We start from the raw sequence: 20022 nt of genomic DNA on the forward strand, positions 1-20022 counted from the left end.
AACACGTACATAAGTCCCTGGAACAGTAATAAATAACAGAGGAACCTTCGAAGATGACCTCAATAACAGACTAGAGAGTACAGGAAAACTATTTCAGGCACTTAATAGAGTATTCTTCAACAACAAAGAAATATCAAGAAAAATGAAGATGACAATATTCGAGACAATATATATAGGGCAATGTTGACATATGTAGCAGAAAACTGGCTTTTAAGCAGAAGACACCAGAGTATGATACAACAGCAGAGATGAAAAACCTTAGAATAACGATGGGGACAATAAAAACAAATACATAATATAATAAATATAATATAATTTAAACAACAATACATGTCTGAATTGCTGATATAAATGAGTCAGATTAAATAAATTATTAGAAGCATTTTTTACTAAGCAACGACATTTTTGTTTAATTTAGTATTATTTTGTATTTTGAAAACGACACCCGACTTGGGCGGGTCCAATTATTCCAGTCCAATATTTCCAATTGAAAATAGTTGATTATAAAAAAGGCCACAAGGAAATAGCTTCAGAACAACAATAAAAACAAACACTCAAAAATGCAGAAATAAGAAACAGACTTAAAATTAAACCGTTGCTTGAGACAATAAAGGAGAAAAAATTATAATGGTTCGGTCATATAACACAGATGATAGTATCTAACATGCAAGTGAAAAGAAGATAAATCAATAGGGAAAACACAAGCGGCAGGGCAATAAAAGAGTGGTTGGAGCTACATACCAGAGATATTACAAATAAAGGTTAAATCTTAGCAAGAAGCAACACAAATGACGAAGAACAGAAATAATGGACACAATTCATCAAAAGCTAGACGTACCTCCCTCGACACTAAACCACAACTGATAATCGAGAGCAGTTAAAAGAAAAAGACCTAGGGGAAGTTCTCCAATCTGTTGACTGGATCTAACAAAAATCCTGATTAACCATGGCTTACATTAAGCCGAACAACCAGTCCAAGGTAGAGAAGGATGAAGGGGAATTGGAATGGGAAGGGGAATTGTAAAAAAAGTGGTACAGTAGGCGGTACTGCAGACTGCGCGGCATACTATGTTCTCTGTACATATTTTTAAAATTTAAATAATATTTTTAAAATAGAATTTATTATAGATCTAAATAAAATTGAAAAATTTAAATTATAGGAATATAAATGTTTATCACAACCTGTTAAATGGAAATACGTAATAATATTAATTTAAAAAAATCTCCCTAGCTCTTTAAATAATAAATTATGGTGACTTTAAGGAAAAATCCTGAAACAGGTCGATTTTTATTTTTATTTAATTAAATTAATTGGCACAAAGAGAAGAATGTTTGTAATTTATTTAATTCAAAATACATTATAGGACTGTCAGAAAACAGAAAAAATATTTATTTGACAAATAAACGGGTCCCGGTGAATTCGTAACTATTTTAATCCCCCATCCTAATTACAGGCCAACTGGTAACCCTGCCGCGCAGGTAAATTTTCGGTAACCCATCAAGTACCGGTTACCGGGTAAGTAGTTACTAACGATGTTGATAAACTAATACTGGTATTTCAGGTATGTACTTGTATAAATTACCCTCTTTGAAGGTGGTGTAAAATTTATTCATCATTTATGTGTATTGTCTCTTGGACGAGTTACATGAGAAAGTCGAAATAATTTTTTTTTTAATTAAATTGAGACAAAAGAAGAATGTAGGTATATAATTTATTTAATTCGAAATACATTTTACTGTTGTCCTAAAACAGAAAAAAAATGTTTTATTTGATAAACAACTATTGTTTTTCACTTAATTCAATATTAGTTGCCACCCACCAGCCTCTTAGCAGTTTTAACATTTAAGCGAAAAGCAATGTTTATTTTTCAAATTCAAAGCTTTTCAAACTCAAGCTACAGATATACAAACGAAACTGATAATTTTTGATAATTTCCCGTCATCAAGTATATTACGTCAGATGCCCTTGGTTTCTATGAAAAAAATACATTCAGTGACATTAATGACAATTAATGTTTTAAAAATTATAAAAATGATTACTTTCAACCGTCAAATACTTATAATAACTGTGTGTTTAATTGAACTAATTTGTACTTACATAAATAAATTACAATAAAATGTGGGTTTTGAACGGTTTTATTCATGAAATAATCGCAACAAATTGCACTCGATCTCTAAAATTAATATAGAATTTTTGCCCTCGTGACACTTCGACATAATTTCACTCGCCTTCGGCTCGTGAAATTAAAACTGTCAAACTATCACTCGGGAAAAATTCAATAATTTTAGAGCTCTTGTGCAATTACTACTGATAATTCGATGAAATAAAATTATTTTGACATAATATTTAAAAGTCAGATCAGTAGACAATTACAATGGTTTTGAATAGTCGTCAACCTTGTCAAATAATTAATTTGTGTATTTTCACTTATAAACAAAAATTGATATAACTCTATTTTTTGTGGCTTTTTTCCAAACGTACGACCCTAAAAAAAATATTGTTCCTAACTCATGCGTAAAGTGTCTTCACCGCACTCGACTGCTTGCCCGAACTCCGCTATCGCGTCGTTCGGGTCAACGGCAGTCTCGTGCGTAAAAGTATCACTTTCCGCACTAGTTAGGAAAATAACTATTTCCACCTACCTCTACCGAAAGTAAACTTTTCCGGACCTGATTGTGGGGAGCAAAGTTGTACTTTTCCTCCCTAGGGAGAATATCTATTTTCTATTACGTAAGTATACATTTTAACGTTTATTTATAAAACACCCTGTATTTTGCAGAATGGTAAAAAACAATAAATTGTTATTTTGATTTAACAATGTTTACAATAATAATTTGACTTATATTTGACAGTTGACAGTTATATTGTACCTACTTGTTAGTTTTAGTTTTAATAAATTTTGTTGGTTAGTTACATAAATAAATTAAGTAAAAATGGAAAATTACTTGTTATTAATTTGAGGAAGGTGGAAAAACCATATGTATAACATGGGAGTAAAGTGCCTTTTCCTCCCTTGAATGATTACAGTAAACTTCATTCTCGGGAGGAAAAGTAGTACTTTCCTCCCTTGATATACAAATAGCTATTTTGTCTTAATTAAATTAATTCAAAAAATTTTTTTTGTATAAATAATTATGTTAATGTTTATATCAGTGAATACAAAATTGAATAGCCTTTAGAATGAGCTACGCACACGGCCTCTATTCTCGTTTAAAAAAAATCATCGATTGCGTCATCACGCCCAGATGGATGACGTCACTAGTATGATATGTATACAAAAAAAAAAGAATTTAAAAATAAAAATCGACCTATTTCGGGATTTATCTCCAGAGACGCCCATTCTCCAGAAAATGAATTTATTTCAACTCAAACGTCCTCATTGTATTTGTTTATAAGCCAAAAAATTGTCTATAACTTTAAAACAGTGCTCAGGCCGCTTAGATAATCCGATTTTAATTTCTTAAGTGTATTAGATAGGTAGAGAGCCTCTTTATATGTGAAAAAATTAACAAACTTCTAAATGGTCTACTTTTTGTTAAAAAATTTGAACTTTTTTAAAAAAATTTAGATTGCAAAATTATTATACAAAATCTGTCAGGTCGATTTTAATGAACTTTGGTGGACGATTTAAGTATGTTATAAGGATTTTCTATGCGAATTACGAAGGTTGAAAAACACTGAATAAAAGAGGCTTATTTTGCCCCCTTATTTTGTATTTATTGCTATTTTACAGAAAGGTTGATAATTTAAGACATTTTTAGCTAGTCGTATATCATACAAAATTTAATTATCTTTATTTTATTTTCCTACGACTTTGCTCCAAAATGAATCGTTTTAAAGTTATAAGCAAAGAAAGTAGAAAAATCAATGATTTTCGAAATTTTTAAATATTTTCATTTTTTTATTAATGTTCCGAGCATATTTGAGAAGGAGCATAAGTCAATTATTATTATTGAAGTTGTGACCTAACTTTATCTGCAAAAATCCGAATGCCACCTCGTACATCCGCAAATAGTCGTTTGTTTACAGATCCTCCCTGGTATATACATATATCATATTGTTTCAATTATTTTATTAAGAGAATTTCATTTTTGTTATTTTTTATAGGTACGCATATAATACACAACATGTTTTAAGCAAACCAAGAACCATTCGCTTACATAATATGCTATATGCCCCGTGTTGGCTTAATCCGTTACTGTTCAAATTTATTTCTTACCTTTTAACCTATCTATACCTGTGGTATTAGAATTAAACAATGGTTTCGAATTCACCTGTATAAAGTTGCGAGTTGGGAGTCAGGTAGTAAAAAAGTTACGAATTGGCCGGTGTACATTTTGATTTGAAAAAGTTTGTCATTAAGAGTTACGAGTTGGCGCGTGTCCAAATAAACATTGCTTTCAGCGTAAATTCATTGTTCAATTTGCCACCCACCTGTCTGTTGTCAGTTTGAACATTTAATTTAAACGAAAAGCAATATTATTCGTAATATTCTCTATTTTCTGACAGCAGTAAAATGTATTTTAAATTAAATAAATTACAATAAGTACATTCTTCTTTTTGGGTCAATTATTTTAATTCAAAAAAAGTTTTTAGAACACCCAGTATTCATAATTATGTGAATATTTATATTACTATATAGAGAATTGAATAACCTTTAAAATGAGCTAGCACACGGCCCTTATCCTCATTTGAAAAAATCATGTATTACGTCATCACGCCCAGATGAATGATGTCACTAGTATGATATATATGTATATGCCAAAAAATCATAATTTAAAAATTAAAATCGACCTATTTTAGCATTTTCCTTAAAGTCACTGGTTTACGAAATATCGAATTTATTCCTTTCATTTACACTTTTACACCATACTGTATGTCTTGTAAAGTTCCCTCCACAGATATATCGCCTATCGAGAGTCAATATCGATTTCAAAAAACGGTAAAAAACAAAGCCAGCACTGAAATGATATTTTTTTAACAAAGAAAACCAAAAAAAATGGAAAAAAGAGAATTTTTTGCATATTTTTTTGGCGAAATATTCTTAACCATACTAATATCTAAACAAATAATGTCTGTTTAGTCTATTTAGGATATATATTTGAAAGAAATTTTAATCAAAAAGTCAAAACTAATCGACCACCATTTCCCCCAAAACAGAACATTATGGCACTGATACTAAGCTAAATTAATATTAAGATTATATTTATAAAACCTACCCCAGTTTTTTGAAAAATACGTAATATATCAATACTGCGGTCATCACGAAAAGAATAAAGACTATAATGAAATACATGATATATGCATAGATAGCGAACTCTGATGTTTTAGGTGAGAAAAAGCAGACTAAACCTCTATTTAGACGATATACTAAATTTTCATTAACAATAAATATCTTATCATAAAAAAATCAAAATTATAAAAAGTAATTTAATTAAAGTCGATTTTTTACGGTACCTAACATTAGGTATTTTATGTATTTTATGTCGAGATTTCATTGTGTCGGGTGATATTGTATCATAATTTTGTAAAATTAAAGACGTTATGCTGATGATAAAGTTTATTCTATGACACGGCATATTTATATTTTTTTTTGTAAACATTTATTAACAATCAGAATTACATATTCTATGAGTTAATTTGATAACAAGTACAATAACTTATACATATCAACTATAGTATTGTACACTAATATGGCGTTATAGTCCGGTCTAGTTAGACTCAAAAATAGGAGTGAGATTACAATAATTACCATCAAGCTGAAAACTGGCAGGATTGTTTAAAATACCATCATAAATGAAATCTAAAAAGTCCTCATAAATCCGACCCGAGCTAAAAAATTAACGCGGGGTCAAAGGTCACCAAATATGGTTTTTAGCGATTTTCAGAGAAACGGTAAGTTTTATCATAAAATTAGTTTTAACAAAAAGTGTAGATTAGATAATTATCTATAAAAAATATCTTAGTACTTTTTTCCTACGAGCCACCGTTCTTGAGATACAACGATTCAAAGAGTTGAAAGAGTTCTAATCGTCATAAATGTATTAGTACACCACGAATATACATCACTGAAGCTGTAATACAAGGTAAACATAATATTCTATCGGTCAATTTAACTTATATTACACATAATAATATAAGATATTATAAATATGATAATGTTTCTACTATATAGCTTGCGGTCTACCAAGAGATGCAATGTATAAGCTGTATTATATTACAGTGCCAACAAAAAAATCTTTACACAGTGAATGTAACGCGAAAATAATAAGAATTATTATTTGAATTTTACGGCTTATTTCCAACCAAAGGTAGTAAATGGATATGACAAAGTATTAACTTATAATAATTCTTCTTATTTATGGGTCTTATTTGATTTGTAAAGATGGGTTTTGTCGGAATAAACACGTTACATCGGTACGTCGGCTAATCTAATCACCCTACCTATTCTTTTCCCAGAAGGGTTTGAACATAATAATGAACAACGTCGTAGAACTTCAGCAACATCTTCATCTTCTAATATTTTATTTGATCGATCTATGACAGTGTCTACCACTCAACAGAAATATCTTGCAAATACTCACCACAAATCTCGGTTCATTTCAATGCTGAAAGAAAAGTTTACTGCTGAAAATATATCGGTAAAACAAGCTAATAATGATGCTGACGTAATGATAATTGAAACAGCCATACAGCAATTCAATTTAACAAATACAACTATTGTTGTAGGTGAAGATGTAGACTTGCTCGTATTACTCACTGGTCGAATCCCAATCGAAAAAAACTATCTTTTTTTTAAAACCTGGAAAAGCTCAACACCAATTGGAAATATTTTCATTGAAAAGTTCTAACTAACTAATTCAACTCCACAAGAAATTATTTCCAACTTAATTAGCTTTCTTCTCTCTATGTATGGAGCGCCTAAAAAAACTACATGCTTAGGTAAGATCCAAAAAACTGGGGATGAAAATTAGTCGACCGTTCATTAGAACAAATTCAAACTTTACTCCCACCTGCCCCGGAGAAACTCCTAAACACATTTTTTTTTAATTACAGCTAAACTGTAAAAAGGGATGTAGCGCTAAATGTGGTTGCAAAAAAGTTGGACTGTTTTGATCGGTAGCATGCATTAATTGTCAAAGCCGGTCGTGTTCCAATGTTGAATCACCAACAATTGAGGATTCATTTGAATCTATCGAGGAGCCATGCGATGTGTCATTATTGGGGCAATTTACTTGCACCCATGATGAACAAGAAGAAGAACAAGAAGAAGAATAACTAAAAGGTTAAGAAGAAGAAGAAGAACAAGGAGAAGAGGAAGCAGAAGTATTAGAAAACTATGAACCAGTTGGATAAATTTCCCCTTTTTTTAATTTATACCCCTTATTATCATTTTTATCACCATCAACTTTTATCACTTTTATCAACTTTTATCATTTTTAACCCTTGCCAATATCAATTATTCAATAGCAATTATTCAAATTGCTATCAATTCAATTATTCAAATTAAACAGAATCATAACTTATCCGTGGAATAGGCCCACTGGGGAAACCACGTTAAAAAAACGCGCTAAGTACACTACCTCAAAGCATTCTCAAATAATATCAAAGGTAGTAGTGTGGAAACGTGTGTCCATAATAGTTATTATGACGATTACAACTTTTTGAATCGTTGAATCTCAAAAACGGTGGCTCTTTGGAAAAAAAGTAATAAGACATTTTTTATAGGTAATTATCTAATCTACATTTTTTGTTAGAACTAATTTTATGATAAAACTTACTGTTTCGCTGAAAATCGCTAAATACCATATTTGGTGACCTTTGACCCCGCGTAAATTTTTTAGCTCGGGTCGGATTTATGAGGACTTTTTAGATTTCATTTATGATGGTGTTTTGAACAATCCTGCCAATTTTCAGCTTGATGGTAATTTTTGTAACTTCGGATGTGTAAGTTGATCGGAGTATTATGAGGTACATCACCCAGCGGTTTCACCTCAGTTTCAGCGAAGATCTATGGGCCATAATCTTTGCAATCTTCTGTTGTTTAGTGGTTGCAGTAGTGGTAATATTAATTGGTTGGGGTGGCCTTCCAATTTCTTGTGGTATCTGTTGGCTATTTCTTGAATTACTGTGCTGACTAAACGTGATATTTAGGTCTATATGAAGGGTTTGATTTGGTTGGAAATGTACCACGGGGCATTTGCGATGGTGCGTAGAATTTTTGATTGAGTGCTTTGGATAATTTTTGTATTTAATTTGCTGGCACAACTCCATAGTTCTATACCGTACGTCCACATAGGTTTGATGACTGTTTATAAATGAGCAGTTTGTTCTCAATTGAGAGTCGAGATTTTCGACCTATAAGCCAATTAATTTCTTTCACTCTCAACTCAATTTGTTTCTTCTTCTTTAAAATGTGTTGTTTCCAGTTTAATTTGGAATCAAGATGAAGCCCCAGGTATTTGATGATATTCTGTTGGGGTATGTTGACTTGATTAAGGCTAATATTTGGGCATTGGTTTTTCCTTAGTGTGAAAGTTTTATGTGTTGACTTAGTTTCATTAGCTTTTATCTTCCATTTCTTTAACCACTGTCCAATTTGGTCTAAGTGTTCTTGAAGTTTTAATATACTGCAGCTGTTGGATCCGCTTCAGTTGCAAATATTGCTATGTCATCAGCGAAAGTTCCAATGGTGGTTTGTGGAGAGGTTGGTAAATCGGATGTATACAGTACATAAAGAAGTGGACCCAGTATACTACCTTGTCGGACTCCTCATTGAATTTTGTTACGGTTTGATAGTTCATCCTCCACTTTAGTTTCAAATTTTCTGTGATTTAGATATGATTTTAATAAGTCAAAGTATTTGTTGGGTAGAGATTTTTTGATTTTATAAAGTAATCCTGGGTGCCATACCTTATCAAATGCTTGGCTGATGTCCAGAAAGGCTGCTGTGCAATATTGTTTATTGTCCAAAGCTCTATTAATTACATTTGATATGCGATGGCATTGTTGCACTGTAGAATGAGCTTGTCGGAATCCAAATTGGCGTTCTGGGATCCAGTTTTGGAATTCTAGGTCGCTCATAATTCTTTTAAGTAACAGCTTTTTAAGAAGTTTTGACATTATTGGCAGTAGACTTATTGGGCGGTATGATGAAACATCCGTTAAAGCTTTATCAGGTTTCGGTATCATAATTACTTGGCAATTTTTAGTGATTTAGGCCAATAATGACGTCTTAAGGCTTTTAGTATGTACAATAACTTTATTATACCTTTTTTTAGGAAGTTGCTTTAGCATTATTGCTGTTATGAGATCAGTGCCTGGTGCCTTCTTTTCATTCAAATGATTAATTTCATCTTTGATCTCCTTCGGTGTAATTAAAGTTAGTCGCTCTCGTTGATTAATTGGTAAGGCTAGTTCCTGCTCTACTTCTTGTACTTACTTGGTCATTGTCGGGTGGCTTGAAGACTTTAGTTTGATGTTCAGCAAATAAATCAACTTTTTCTTTGTTGCTTTTTGCCCATGGTCCTGGTGGTATTGAGTTTTTCCGAATTGGAGGTGAAGTATTTATTGGTTTATTTTTGTTTTTGATTGGTTTCCAGATAGAGTTATCTTGACGAGAAAGGTTTGATACATAGTTTTCAAATGAGTTGTTTCTCATAAGTTCTAGAGCTGTTTTTAAGTTTCTAGTTTTGTTATTATAAATTTTCCTGTCGTCTGGTCTGTGAGTTCTTTGCCAAATTGATCTGGCTTTTCGTTTTTCTGCTACTAGTCTTTTTATTTCAAGAGGAATGTTGGTTGAAATTTTTTTTGTCCAGGTTGAGGGGTAGACTGTTTGGCAGCATTTTGAAGTAAGTTGATTAGATTACTAGTTACTAGTTGAAGATATTCTAGGCGACTACCAATGCGGCTTTGCTGGAAGGTCAACAATAAATCAAATATTTACGTTCCGGCAAATATTAGAAAAAAACTGGGAATTCAACCACGATGTACACCAAAAAGAAGCAGACTATGGCTAGCAATGATAGAAACGGGAATACTAAGAAATTTAGTGGAGCTAAAGCAAATGTGCGTGACAGACTCCTATACACAGGTAAGAATAGGAAACATAACATCGATATCATTTAGTATAACAGCAGGACTTCATCAAAAAAGAAGACCCCTTATTACCGTTGCTATTCAATTTAGCCTTAGAATAGCCTTCAATTTAGCCTGGATCCCGAGTATCAAAAAAATGTTTATTAATAGCAAGCTGAAAATTTGTTAATAGCTTAACGGTGTCTAGTCGGACAAACAATTTGATGTACGGGAACACTGGAACAGGGGCAGTTTTAATTGTGGAACAGGTTACAGGTTTCGAACGTCAGACTACGAAAACTTCCCATGTAGGCATTTTGTCGGACAGAACTTACAATTGATTTGTTTTTGTTACCCTTGCATTAAACACTCATGCAAAAGTCAGCTTGCTATTTACCACCAATATAATTCCTGTCATTTGACATGTAGTCCATTAAAATGTTACATTTAGGTTGCATTTCTTAGAGGAGTCAATTTTATTTTTTTTAATGTGTAGGGGGGTTCAGTAGAAGCTTAAGTTCAAGTTTTTGGGGTCGCCACCCTTGTCCCCCGGCCGCCATATTGAAAAAGGGGTGCAATGGGTTTTCGTGCTATATCTTCTAAACTAGCAACCCTACAGAAAATTTAATTACCCATAAAATGTAGCAAATTAAATTTTCTACAATTTTATATCTATTACTTTTTATCGTCAAGTGACCAACAAAATAGTTATAATAAAAATATGAGAAAATTTTGTAAGAAGTTTCCTTTTGGAAGTTATAACTTTTTTCCGTTCATTTCACAATAAAATAACATCATAGCGATTTCGTAGAGGATTTTTCAATGAACAATATTCGCTATAAAGTTGTTTAATTTTATTTATTATCTAGGTTTTACAGCGCTCCAATCTTGACCAGATTCTCGAATTCTCATAGGAATACAATAAAAAAAATACTTTTCTATCTATACATATATTAGTCGAGCGGCAGCAATCTTTATGCGGACCACGAAAATCAAAGGGCCTAGCCGGGTAAGATGGTGAAAAGTGCCCCCAAGCCGATTCGAATTCCATATAGGCCACTTTTTAGCACATATAGAGGATATCACTTTCTGAAATTTTTAACCCCCTAGGTGGTCACGTGACCCCCCTAGAGCCTAATTAAGCTTTTTATGTTTTTATTTTTTATCTCAGCCGCATCGAGAGCTAGCTAAAAACGTTATTTAAAAAATTTGTAAGTTTAAAAAAGATCTATATGAAAAAATTTTTTTTTTAATTTTTGGCGGGAAATTCGAATTTTTAGAACAATTTTAAACTTTTAAATAAGTCTGAAAAAAAAACTAAGACACTCGTTTTTACGAAAATCAATTATAATGTGTATTTTTGCACAATCTTTCACCCTGAAATTTTTCAGATTTTTAAAATTGGTGAAACGTACCTTTAGAAATGAAAAACCGCATTTTTTCGCTTTTTTCGGGTATTTTTTGAAGAAAATCCAGTATTAAAAATCAGAAAAAAAATTTTGCGCATTTAGCATAATTTTTAGATTGTTCAATACCTTCTATGTAAATAATATATTCTTCATTCTTAACGATAAAATCATTAGTTTAAGAGATTTTTGAAGTTAAAACCGAAGGGATATAATGCATTACTCAAAAAAACTCTGCGTTTCATTTTAACTTCAGATATCTCGAAAACTAACGATTTTATCGTTACGAATTAAGAATATATTATTTTCATACAAAGTATTGGAGAATCGAAAAATTGCACTAAAATAGCAATTCCGCCAGTGACGTAGAATTTAGGAAGGGTCAACCAATCATTCTCCCCTGTCGTACGCCTCTGGTAGTAGCCTGAAACATTTGTTTAACATAATTTAGTAGGGTGTATAGTACCTACACTTGCTGCCAAGTATGACAAGGATATGTCGAACAGTTTTTTACTTTTAGCGGGAAATTCGAATTTTTAGAACGATTTGAAAATTTTAAATGAGTCTATAAAAAACTAAGAAACTCGTTCTCACGAAAATAAATTATAATGTGTATTTTTGCACAATATTTTACCTTGAATTTTTTCAGGTTTTTAAAATTGGTGAAAAGTAGCTTTAAAAATAAAAAAACTCATTTTTTCGCGTTTTTTTTTCAGAAAACCTAACAAAATCAGAAAAAAAATGTTTTGCGAATTTAACACGAAGTGCTGCTGCTCTGAATTAGGTAAAGATACTAGATGGTTGTTTGTAGATGCTGTAAAAAATCAAATACTAATTTTTTCAATTTTTTTTTTTCGTATAAAATGCACTGAAAATGCTGAAAACACTTTCTCACGTGTTTAACATAAAGGACTCTTGACCATAATATTTTAAGAGTCAATCAAATAGTCAAATAGATACCATAAAATATCAAAAATCGATTTTTCAAATATTTCTTATAATGCTATGTTTACAAAAAAGCCCCCATGAAACTCTAGAGTTCAGCCTTTACATTATTTCGGCGTATTCAGCTTAGTTTCACAGCGTGATATAATCCATCAAAACAAAATATATAGCAACATCTCAGGAGAGCGAAGTTTTCTGAAGAAGTTATATTTCTATTATATGATTTCAACGAAATATATATATATATATATATATATATATATATATATATATATATATATATATATATATATATATATATATATATATATATATTCTAAACAGTTTATTTGTATTTTGTTTAAACATTAGACCAATTTTAATACTTACTACTTTCAAAAAAAAATTTTTAAAATATGTAATACCAAAGATTAAAAGTGGTCACCCATCCAAAACATAACTGCACTCGACACTGCTTGATTCCGGTTGTGGATCGACAACCGCTCAAGTCAGTAGGCTATGATGCGCGTATGTATCTAGGTAGCAGTGGAATAAAATTGACACCAAAATGACATTTAGTCAGATTATATAAAAATAATTCTCAACATTTTTACTGTGCAACATTTACTGAAATAAGTTCAATTCGTGTTTTTATTTAAATTAATTTCAGTAATAGATCTGGACACTTGAAATATTGAAAACAAAAAGTGGTTAAAAAGCAAATTGGAGTCTGTGGAACCAAGCCGTTTAGCAGTCGTTTACGTGTTTTATCCATTCACAAAAAATACTGGTAAAATAATTTTTCTTTATAATAATTTTACGAAAGAATGACTTGTCTTTATTGCAGTCCTGTATGAAAATGTGTGTTTGTTTACATTGTAAGTGAAAAAAAATGTTGATTAGTTTATAAGGTGGCATATAATTTATGGTCTCATATAATATTTTTCATTGAATCTCAATTTGCGCTAATTTTTTAGTCTAATACTAACTTTAATCTATTTATTTCAGGTTAGTAATGTCTGATAGCACTAGTAAAGGCAAATCATACAAAAAGTGCATCAAATGCGGTGCCGATGAAAGAAAAGCTACGTCGTATAAAAAATTCATTGTGTCTGATTCTTTAGCCAATCAAATAAACCAAGTTTTGAATCTAAATAGTGCACTCGGTGATTACATCTGCAAATCTTGTTATACAACGTTTCAATTTTTAAACCCAAAACCAAAGGAACAACAGGATTCATCGCAACAAGAACAATGTTCACAAAGTACACAAACTGATAGTCAAGGTTCAGGACCGATTACTTTGTCACAATCTTCTAGCAATGTCTCAGAGTTCGTACTTGAAGAGTATCCTAAAGAAGAAGAAGAGTGTATAGAATTGCCATTTCCTCGTCCTATTTCGACACATAAATATTGCTTCTTATGTGGAAAATCAACTATTATTGTCAATGTACCCTTTAATGCTCGCAAACAAGTCTTTACATCCAAGAAAATATTTATTCCTGATGGCAACCGGTGTTGTTCTACCCATTTAATAAAAAAACGCTTTTTTGAAGATGAAATAAATAATATTCAAGTATATACACATTATAGTTCAATTAAAAAATCAGACGTCATAAAGCTTCTTGAAAACTTGAGAGTTGATATAGACAAAGAACTAACAGACAAAATTGGCGACTGCTCTCTATCCGAAGAGCGTTTACTTATTTTTACTGGCTTAACTTGGGAAAATATTATTATGCTACGTGATATGATGACGTCACTGAGAAATACGGAATCGAGAAATATAATTCAAGCATTGGTCGTATTTCTTTTTAAATTACGATCAGGAAACTCAAACAACACAATTGCAGCTGTACTTGGACTTGAGCGCCCTCAACAAGTATCGGATTTTTCTGCATCGATTTTAAGTTCTTTTGAGAAAGATGTTTTGCCATCTCGTTTTGGAATTCAAGCTGCTAATCGACAACATTTAATCGACCAAACCGCGCCGGTTGCCAAAATATTGTATGATATTCGGGGCGATCAGCTAGGTCTCGTATGTGATGGCACATATCTCCGTCACGAGAAAAGCAGTAATAATGAATATCAAAGAAAATCATACTCTGGACAAAAAAAAGCTCCTCTGTGTAAACCTTTTACAATTTGCACTACCAATGGCTACATCATAGACATACTCGGCCCGTACTATGCAACTGACAACGATGCTAAAATTCTTGAGAGTATTCTCAATGACCCAAATGGATTGATAACGCTTTTGCAGGAAGGAGATAAATTTTTTTTGGATAGAGGGTTCCGCGACGTTATACAAAAACTGTCAAACCTTCAATTTCAAGCACTGATGCCTGCATTAAAGGGAAAAAGGAAGCAACTCACAAGTATAGAAGCCAATGAGTCACGTATGGTTACAATGGTTCGTTGGGTTGTCGAAGCTGTACATGGTGTAATAAGCCAAAAGTATAAACTTCTGCATAATCAGTTCGATAACAAGATGATTCCCAACGCAGCTCTATATTGTAAGATAGCGGGTTTTTTGATAAACACATTTGGAAAGAGATACGTTTCCGAAGTTTCAAGTAAAAACGAAATAATTGCACAACTCAACAAAATAAAAAGTTTAGAGAATACGTTGCTTCAAGAATGTGAAGAAAATAGATGGGGTAGGCGGAAAACTTTATTTCAACCACTCCAGTCCAATGATGTTTTAGATTTCCCCGAAATGACAGAACAAGATTTAATAACTTTCTTCACAGGTACATATCAACTGAAACAATCAATTTCATATTTGGCCGAGTTAATTACTGAAGATAATAAAGTGGATCTACAGTTCTTGAAAGAAACTGCAGACATAATTAAAATTCAAGTTCGTTCGAGACATATAAAGGCTAAAACATACAACTGTTACATTCACTATCAGCCTCATTCAATTGGTACCAGTGGAATCAAACGCCATTATTGCGATTGCGCAAATGGTGCCAGAACAATAGGATGTTGCTCACATGTAGCCGCTATCATCTACTACTTATCAAATGCAAGATATCTAGGCTAAAATTGTAAATCCAGCAAAAATACTAACAAACATATTTGATTCCAATGTTATACCTGTTATAAATGAAGAGATGAAGATTGAATGCAAAAACGATATTAAACTATTGCAACAGGGCCATTTCGCTCCCTACAAAAAATATAAGTAAGTACTTTTTTTAATGTTAGCAATGGAAAACTTTTTTCAACATAGGTTATTAAATTAAGTTAAAAATTTTAGATTACGAGGTCAAACAATTATTTCGACGTAACTCTCCAATGCTCAATCAATAGTGTCCAAATAGTGTTCCGTCATCATCTAGTATAACATAGAACAATGTCCAAGTGGCTTGGTCCCGGCTAGGATTTGTAACAGTTTCTAGCATCGGCGTCGACTGTATATTCAATTTATGTATTATAATATTATGTATATTGTTGCACTTATGTAAATAACTTCAATAAATATCTTTTTTAAAATACTGTTATAACTAATACGTACTATTAAGTGGGTTCTATAATATTATTATAGAATGTATTCATTATGTATATCGTTTATAAATATACAGGGTGTTTCATTAATAATTAGAAATATTTTAATAGTAGATTCTTGGGCTCAAAAGATTAAGATCCAATAACCAAATACCCAAATCACTTAAATAAAATGTGGCTAGTTACAAGGTGTTTTATTAATCAATTAAAAAATTATATTTGTACCCAGTACTTTAAGATTGTTTGACATATCCTTGTCATATTTGGCAGCAAGTGTAGGTACTATACACCCTACTAAATTATGTTAAACAAATGTTTCAGGCTACTACCAGAGGCGTACGACAGGGGAGAATGATTGGTTGACCCTTCCTAAATTCTACGTCACTGGCGGAATTGCTATTTTAGTGCAATTTTTCGATTCTCCAATACTTTGTATGAAAATAATATATTCTTAATTCGTAACGATAAAATCGTTAGTTTTCGAGATATCTGAAGTTAAAATGAAACGCAGAGTTTTTTTGAGTAATGCATTATATCCCTTCGGTTTTAACTTCAAAAATCTCTTAAACTAATGATTTTATCGTTAAGAATGAAGAATATATTATTTACATAGAAGGTATTGAACAATCTAAAAATTATGCTAAATGCGCAAAATTTTTTTTCTGATTTTTAATACTGGATTTTCTTCAAAAAATACCCGAAAAAAGCGAAAAAATGCGGTTTTTCATTTCTAAAGGTACGTTTCACCAATTTTAAAAATCTGAAAAATTTCAGGGTGAAAGATTGTGCAAAAATACACATTATAATTGATTTTCGTAAAAACGAGTGTCTTAGTTTTTTTTTCAGACTTATTTAAAAGTTTAAAATTGTTCTAAAAATTCGAATTTCCCGCCAAAAATTAAAAAAAAAAATTTTTCATATAGATCTTTTTTAAACTTACAAATTTTTTAAATAAAGTTTTTAGCTAGCTCTCGATGCGGCTGAGATAAAAAATAAAAACATAAAAAGCTTAATTAGGCTCTAGGGGGGTCACGTGACCACCTAGGGGGTTAAAAATTTCAGAAAGTGATATCCTCTATATGTGCTAAAAAGTGGCCTATATGGAATTCGAATCGGCTTGGGGGCACTTTTCACCATCTTACCCGGCTAGGCCCTTTAAGGTGAATGACCAATTTTGGTCTATTTTTATGTTTTCGAGGTCGCTGAATCCGAATATGAAGTTTATTTTTATCTAGATCTAGTGGAACATGTTCAAAAATCAAATTTTATACAAAAATGCCGAAAATCAATTTTGATGATTTTTAAAATTTACCTCGCTGTATCTTTGGTCGCTGTAAATATTTCCTTTTGAAAATTTTACTGTTTAATCTCTGAAGTATGTAGATAACAATGGGATTTGTCCTAAATATTTAAACACATTAAAAAAGGAGTTGTTAGTTTTTAAACATTTTGTCATCATATTTCGTTAGTTTCATGTTTACTTAAAAAAGTTGAGTGACAAACTTTTTAGTTTATAATTTTAACCAACACAACAATAAAATATAATTCATGATGAAGTTTTTTGGGAAATTTTAAGTCAAAATATACAATAGGAAAAAAGTTATGTTACTTCATAAAAAAGCAGCACACCCCAAAAAACGCTTATAACTCGAGGTCCTGACCACGGTATGATGAATGGCTAATTTTGATCAAACTTTATGATTTTGATAACAGAAATTCGTTTTTTGCTCTTTTTAAGAATTTTGCAATATGCGGTTGCGTCATTCTTCTTCTGAACCGGCGAATTTGTCTTCAAACAACTTCTTGGGCCGTTTCTAATATGCTTCGGGTTATAAGTTTTATAGTGGGGAGGAAGGTCAAAAACAGATTAATAATAGCATAGGAATGTTAAAATCATAATAAATTGTATGAATAAAAAATATATATAGATAGAAAAGTAAGCCTAACTTTTGGTTTTATTATATCCCCATGAGCATTCGAGAAACTGGTCAAGTTTGGAGCGCTGTAACACCTATATAAATAAATAGAATTAAACAAAGGGCCTAGCCGGGTAAGATGGTGAAAAGTGCCCCCAACCCAATCTAAATTCCATATAGGCCACTTTTTAGCACATATAGAGGAACTCACTTTCTGAAATTTTTAGCCCCCTAGGTGGTCACGTGACCCCTCTAGAGCCTAATTAGGCTTTTTAGGTTTTTATTTTTTATCTCAGCCGCATTAAGAGCTAGCCAAAAACTTTATTTAAAAAAGTTGTAAGTTTTAAAAAGATCTATATGAAAAAATTTTTTTTTATTTTTTTGGCGGGAAATTCGAATTTTTAGAACAATTTTAAACTTTTAAATAAATCTGAAAAAAAACTAAGACACTCGTTTTTACGAAAATTAATTATAATGTGTATTTTTGCACAATCTTTCACCCTGAATTTTTTCAGATTTTTAAAATTGGTGAAACGTACCTTTAAAAATAAAAAACCGCATTTTTTCGGTTTTTTTTCGTTTTTTTGATACAATTTTATACATATTTTTCAAAAAATTTAACGCCGTCACTAGAATAGGTAAAAAACTGAAAAATAATTGGGATTTGCTTCATAAAAATTTTTTGTAACGCCATCCATTTTCAAGATACAGGGCGTTGAAGAAAACAAAATTTTACATATTTTTTACGATTTTGCCGAAACTACTGGCAACATTGTAATAAAACTTGGCGGGTTTTAAGAGGTAGTTATTGTGCATGTTTTGACATACAACTAAGGATTTAATATTCATCATTGGCGCGCATAGGGGTAATGGTCTGAACTTTTCAAAGAAAAAAAGATAGTACGCCACTGACATATTTCAAATTAACAATCATTTTTGAATTCCTCGTTCAATTTGCAATAAAAAATCTATCTTCTCATTTTTTCATACGACGCGCTGTTTTGCTGCAAAAAATAAAATATCTTAACGCTTCCAAAGTATTCGAATTAATTTTGATAATGGATGTATGAGTTTATTATGTATGTAGATGTAGAAACTACTAGAAGTTCGAATACTTTGTAAGGGTTAAGATCTTTTATTTTTTGAATAAAAATGGCGCGTCGTATGAAAAAATAAGAAGATACATTTTTTGTCACAAATTGAACGAGAAATTAAAAAACGATTGTTAATTTGAAATATGTCAGTGGCGTACTATCTTTATTCTTTAAAAAGTTCAGACCATTACCCCTATGCGAGCCAATGATGAATATCAAATCATTAATTGTATGTCAAAATATGCATAATAACCAGCTCTTAAATCCCGCCAAGTTTTATTACAATGTTGCCAGTAGTTTCAGCAAAATCGTAAAAAATATGTAAAATTTTGTTTTCTTCAACGCCCTGTATTTTGAAAATGGATGGCTTTACAAAAAATTTTTATTAAGCAAACCCCAATTATTTTTCAGTTTTTTACCTATTCTAGAACAGTGTTACCTTTTTTGAAAAATATGTATAAAATTGTTTCAAAATACGAGAAAAAAACTGAAAAAATGCGGTTTTTTATTTTTAAAGGTACGTTTCACCAATTTTAAAATTCTGAAAAAATTCATGGTGAAAGATTGTGCAAAAATACACATTATAATTCATTTTCGTAAAAACGAGTGTCTTAGTTTTTTTTTCAGAGTCATTTAAAAATTTAAAATTGTTCTAAAAATTCTAATTTCCCGCCAAAAAATTTAAAAAATTTTTTTTCTTATAAATCTTTTTGGAACTTACAACTTTTTTTAATAAAGTTTTTGGCTAGCTCTTGATGCGCCTGAGATAAAAAATAAAAACATAAAAAGCCTAATTAGGCTCTAGGGGGGTCACGTGACCACCTAGGGGGCTAAAAATTTCAGAAAGTGAGTTCCTCTATATGTGCTAAAAATTGGCCTATATGGAATTTAAATCGAGCTGGGGGCACTTTTCACCATCTTACCCGGCTAGGCCCTTTATAGTGGAAATTGTTCGCTGAAAAACCTTCTACATAATTGCTATAATGTTATTTTATTTTAAAATGAACTGAAAAAAAGTTATAACCTCCAAAAGGAATCCTGTTAAAAATTTTTTACATATTTTTGTTTATATCTTTTTTGTTGGTCACTTG

General features: G+C 31.3%; 2 protein-coding genes across 4 annotated transcripts in view; one reads left to right on the forward strand and one right to left on the reverse strand.

The window, feature by feature from the left end:
* LOC114326035 (uncharacterized) overlaps positions 1-20022 on the reverse strand; it is a 74683-nt gene that overhangs the window by 39417 nt on the left and 15244 nt on the right. Inside the window, exon 1 of one of the 3 annotated variants that reach the window (XM_028274257.2) lies at positions 5221-5347. The exons of the other annotated variants lie outside the window; for them this stretch is intronic. Coding sequence (XP_028130058.1) covers positions 5221-5297 — 77 coding nt within the window. The 5' untranslated portion in view covers positions 5298-5347. Of the gene's footprint in view, positions 1-5220; positions 5348-20022 lie in introns of those variants that run through there. 3 annotated transcript variants of the gene reach the window in all.
* Positions 13424-16741, forward strand: LOC114328883 (uncharacterized). The gene is made up of 2 exons (XM_028277892.2): positions 13424-15598; positions 15674-16741. The coding sequence occupies exon 1, from the start codon at positions 13424-13426 to the stop codon at positions 15455-15457; it is 2034 nt and encodes a 677-aa protein (XP_028133693.2). The 3' UTR covers positions 15458-15598; positions 15674-16741.

Source organism: Diabrotica virgifera, chromosome 1 (assembly GCF_917563875.1).
Source record: "Diabrotica virgifera virgifera chromosome 1, PGI_DIABVI_V3a".
NCBI lineage: Eukaryota > Metazoa > Arthropoda > Insecta > Coleoptera > Chrysomelidae > Diabrotica > Diabrotica virgifera.

Bases quoted from the DNA above. Each gene is read 5' to 3' on its own strand.
- LOC114328883 (XM_028277892.2), top strand. From the start codon at position 13,424: ATGTCTGATAGCACTAGTAAAGGCAAATCATACAAAAAGTGCATCAAA.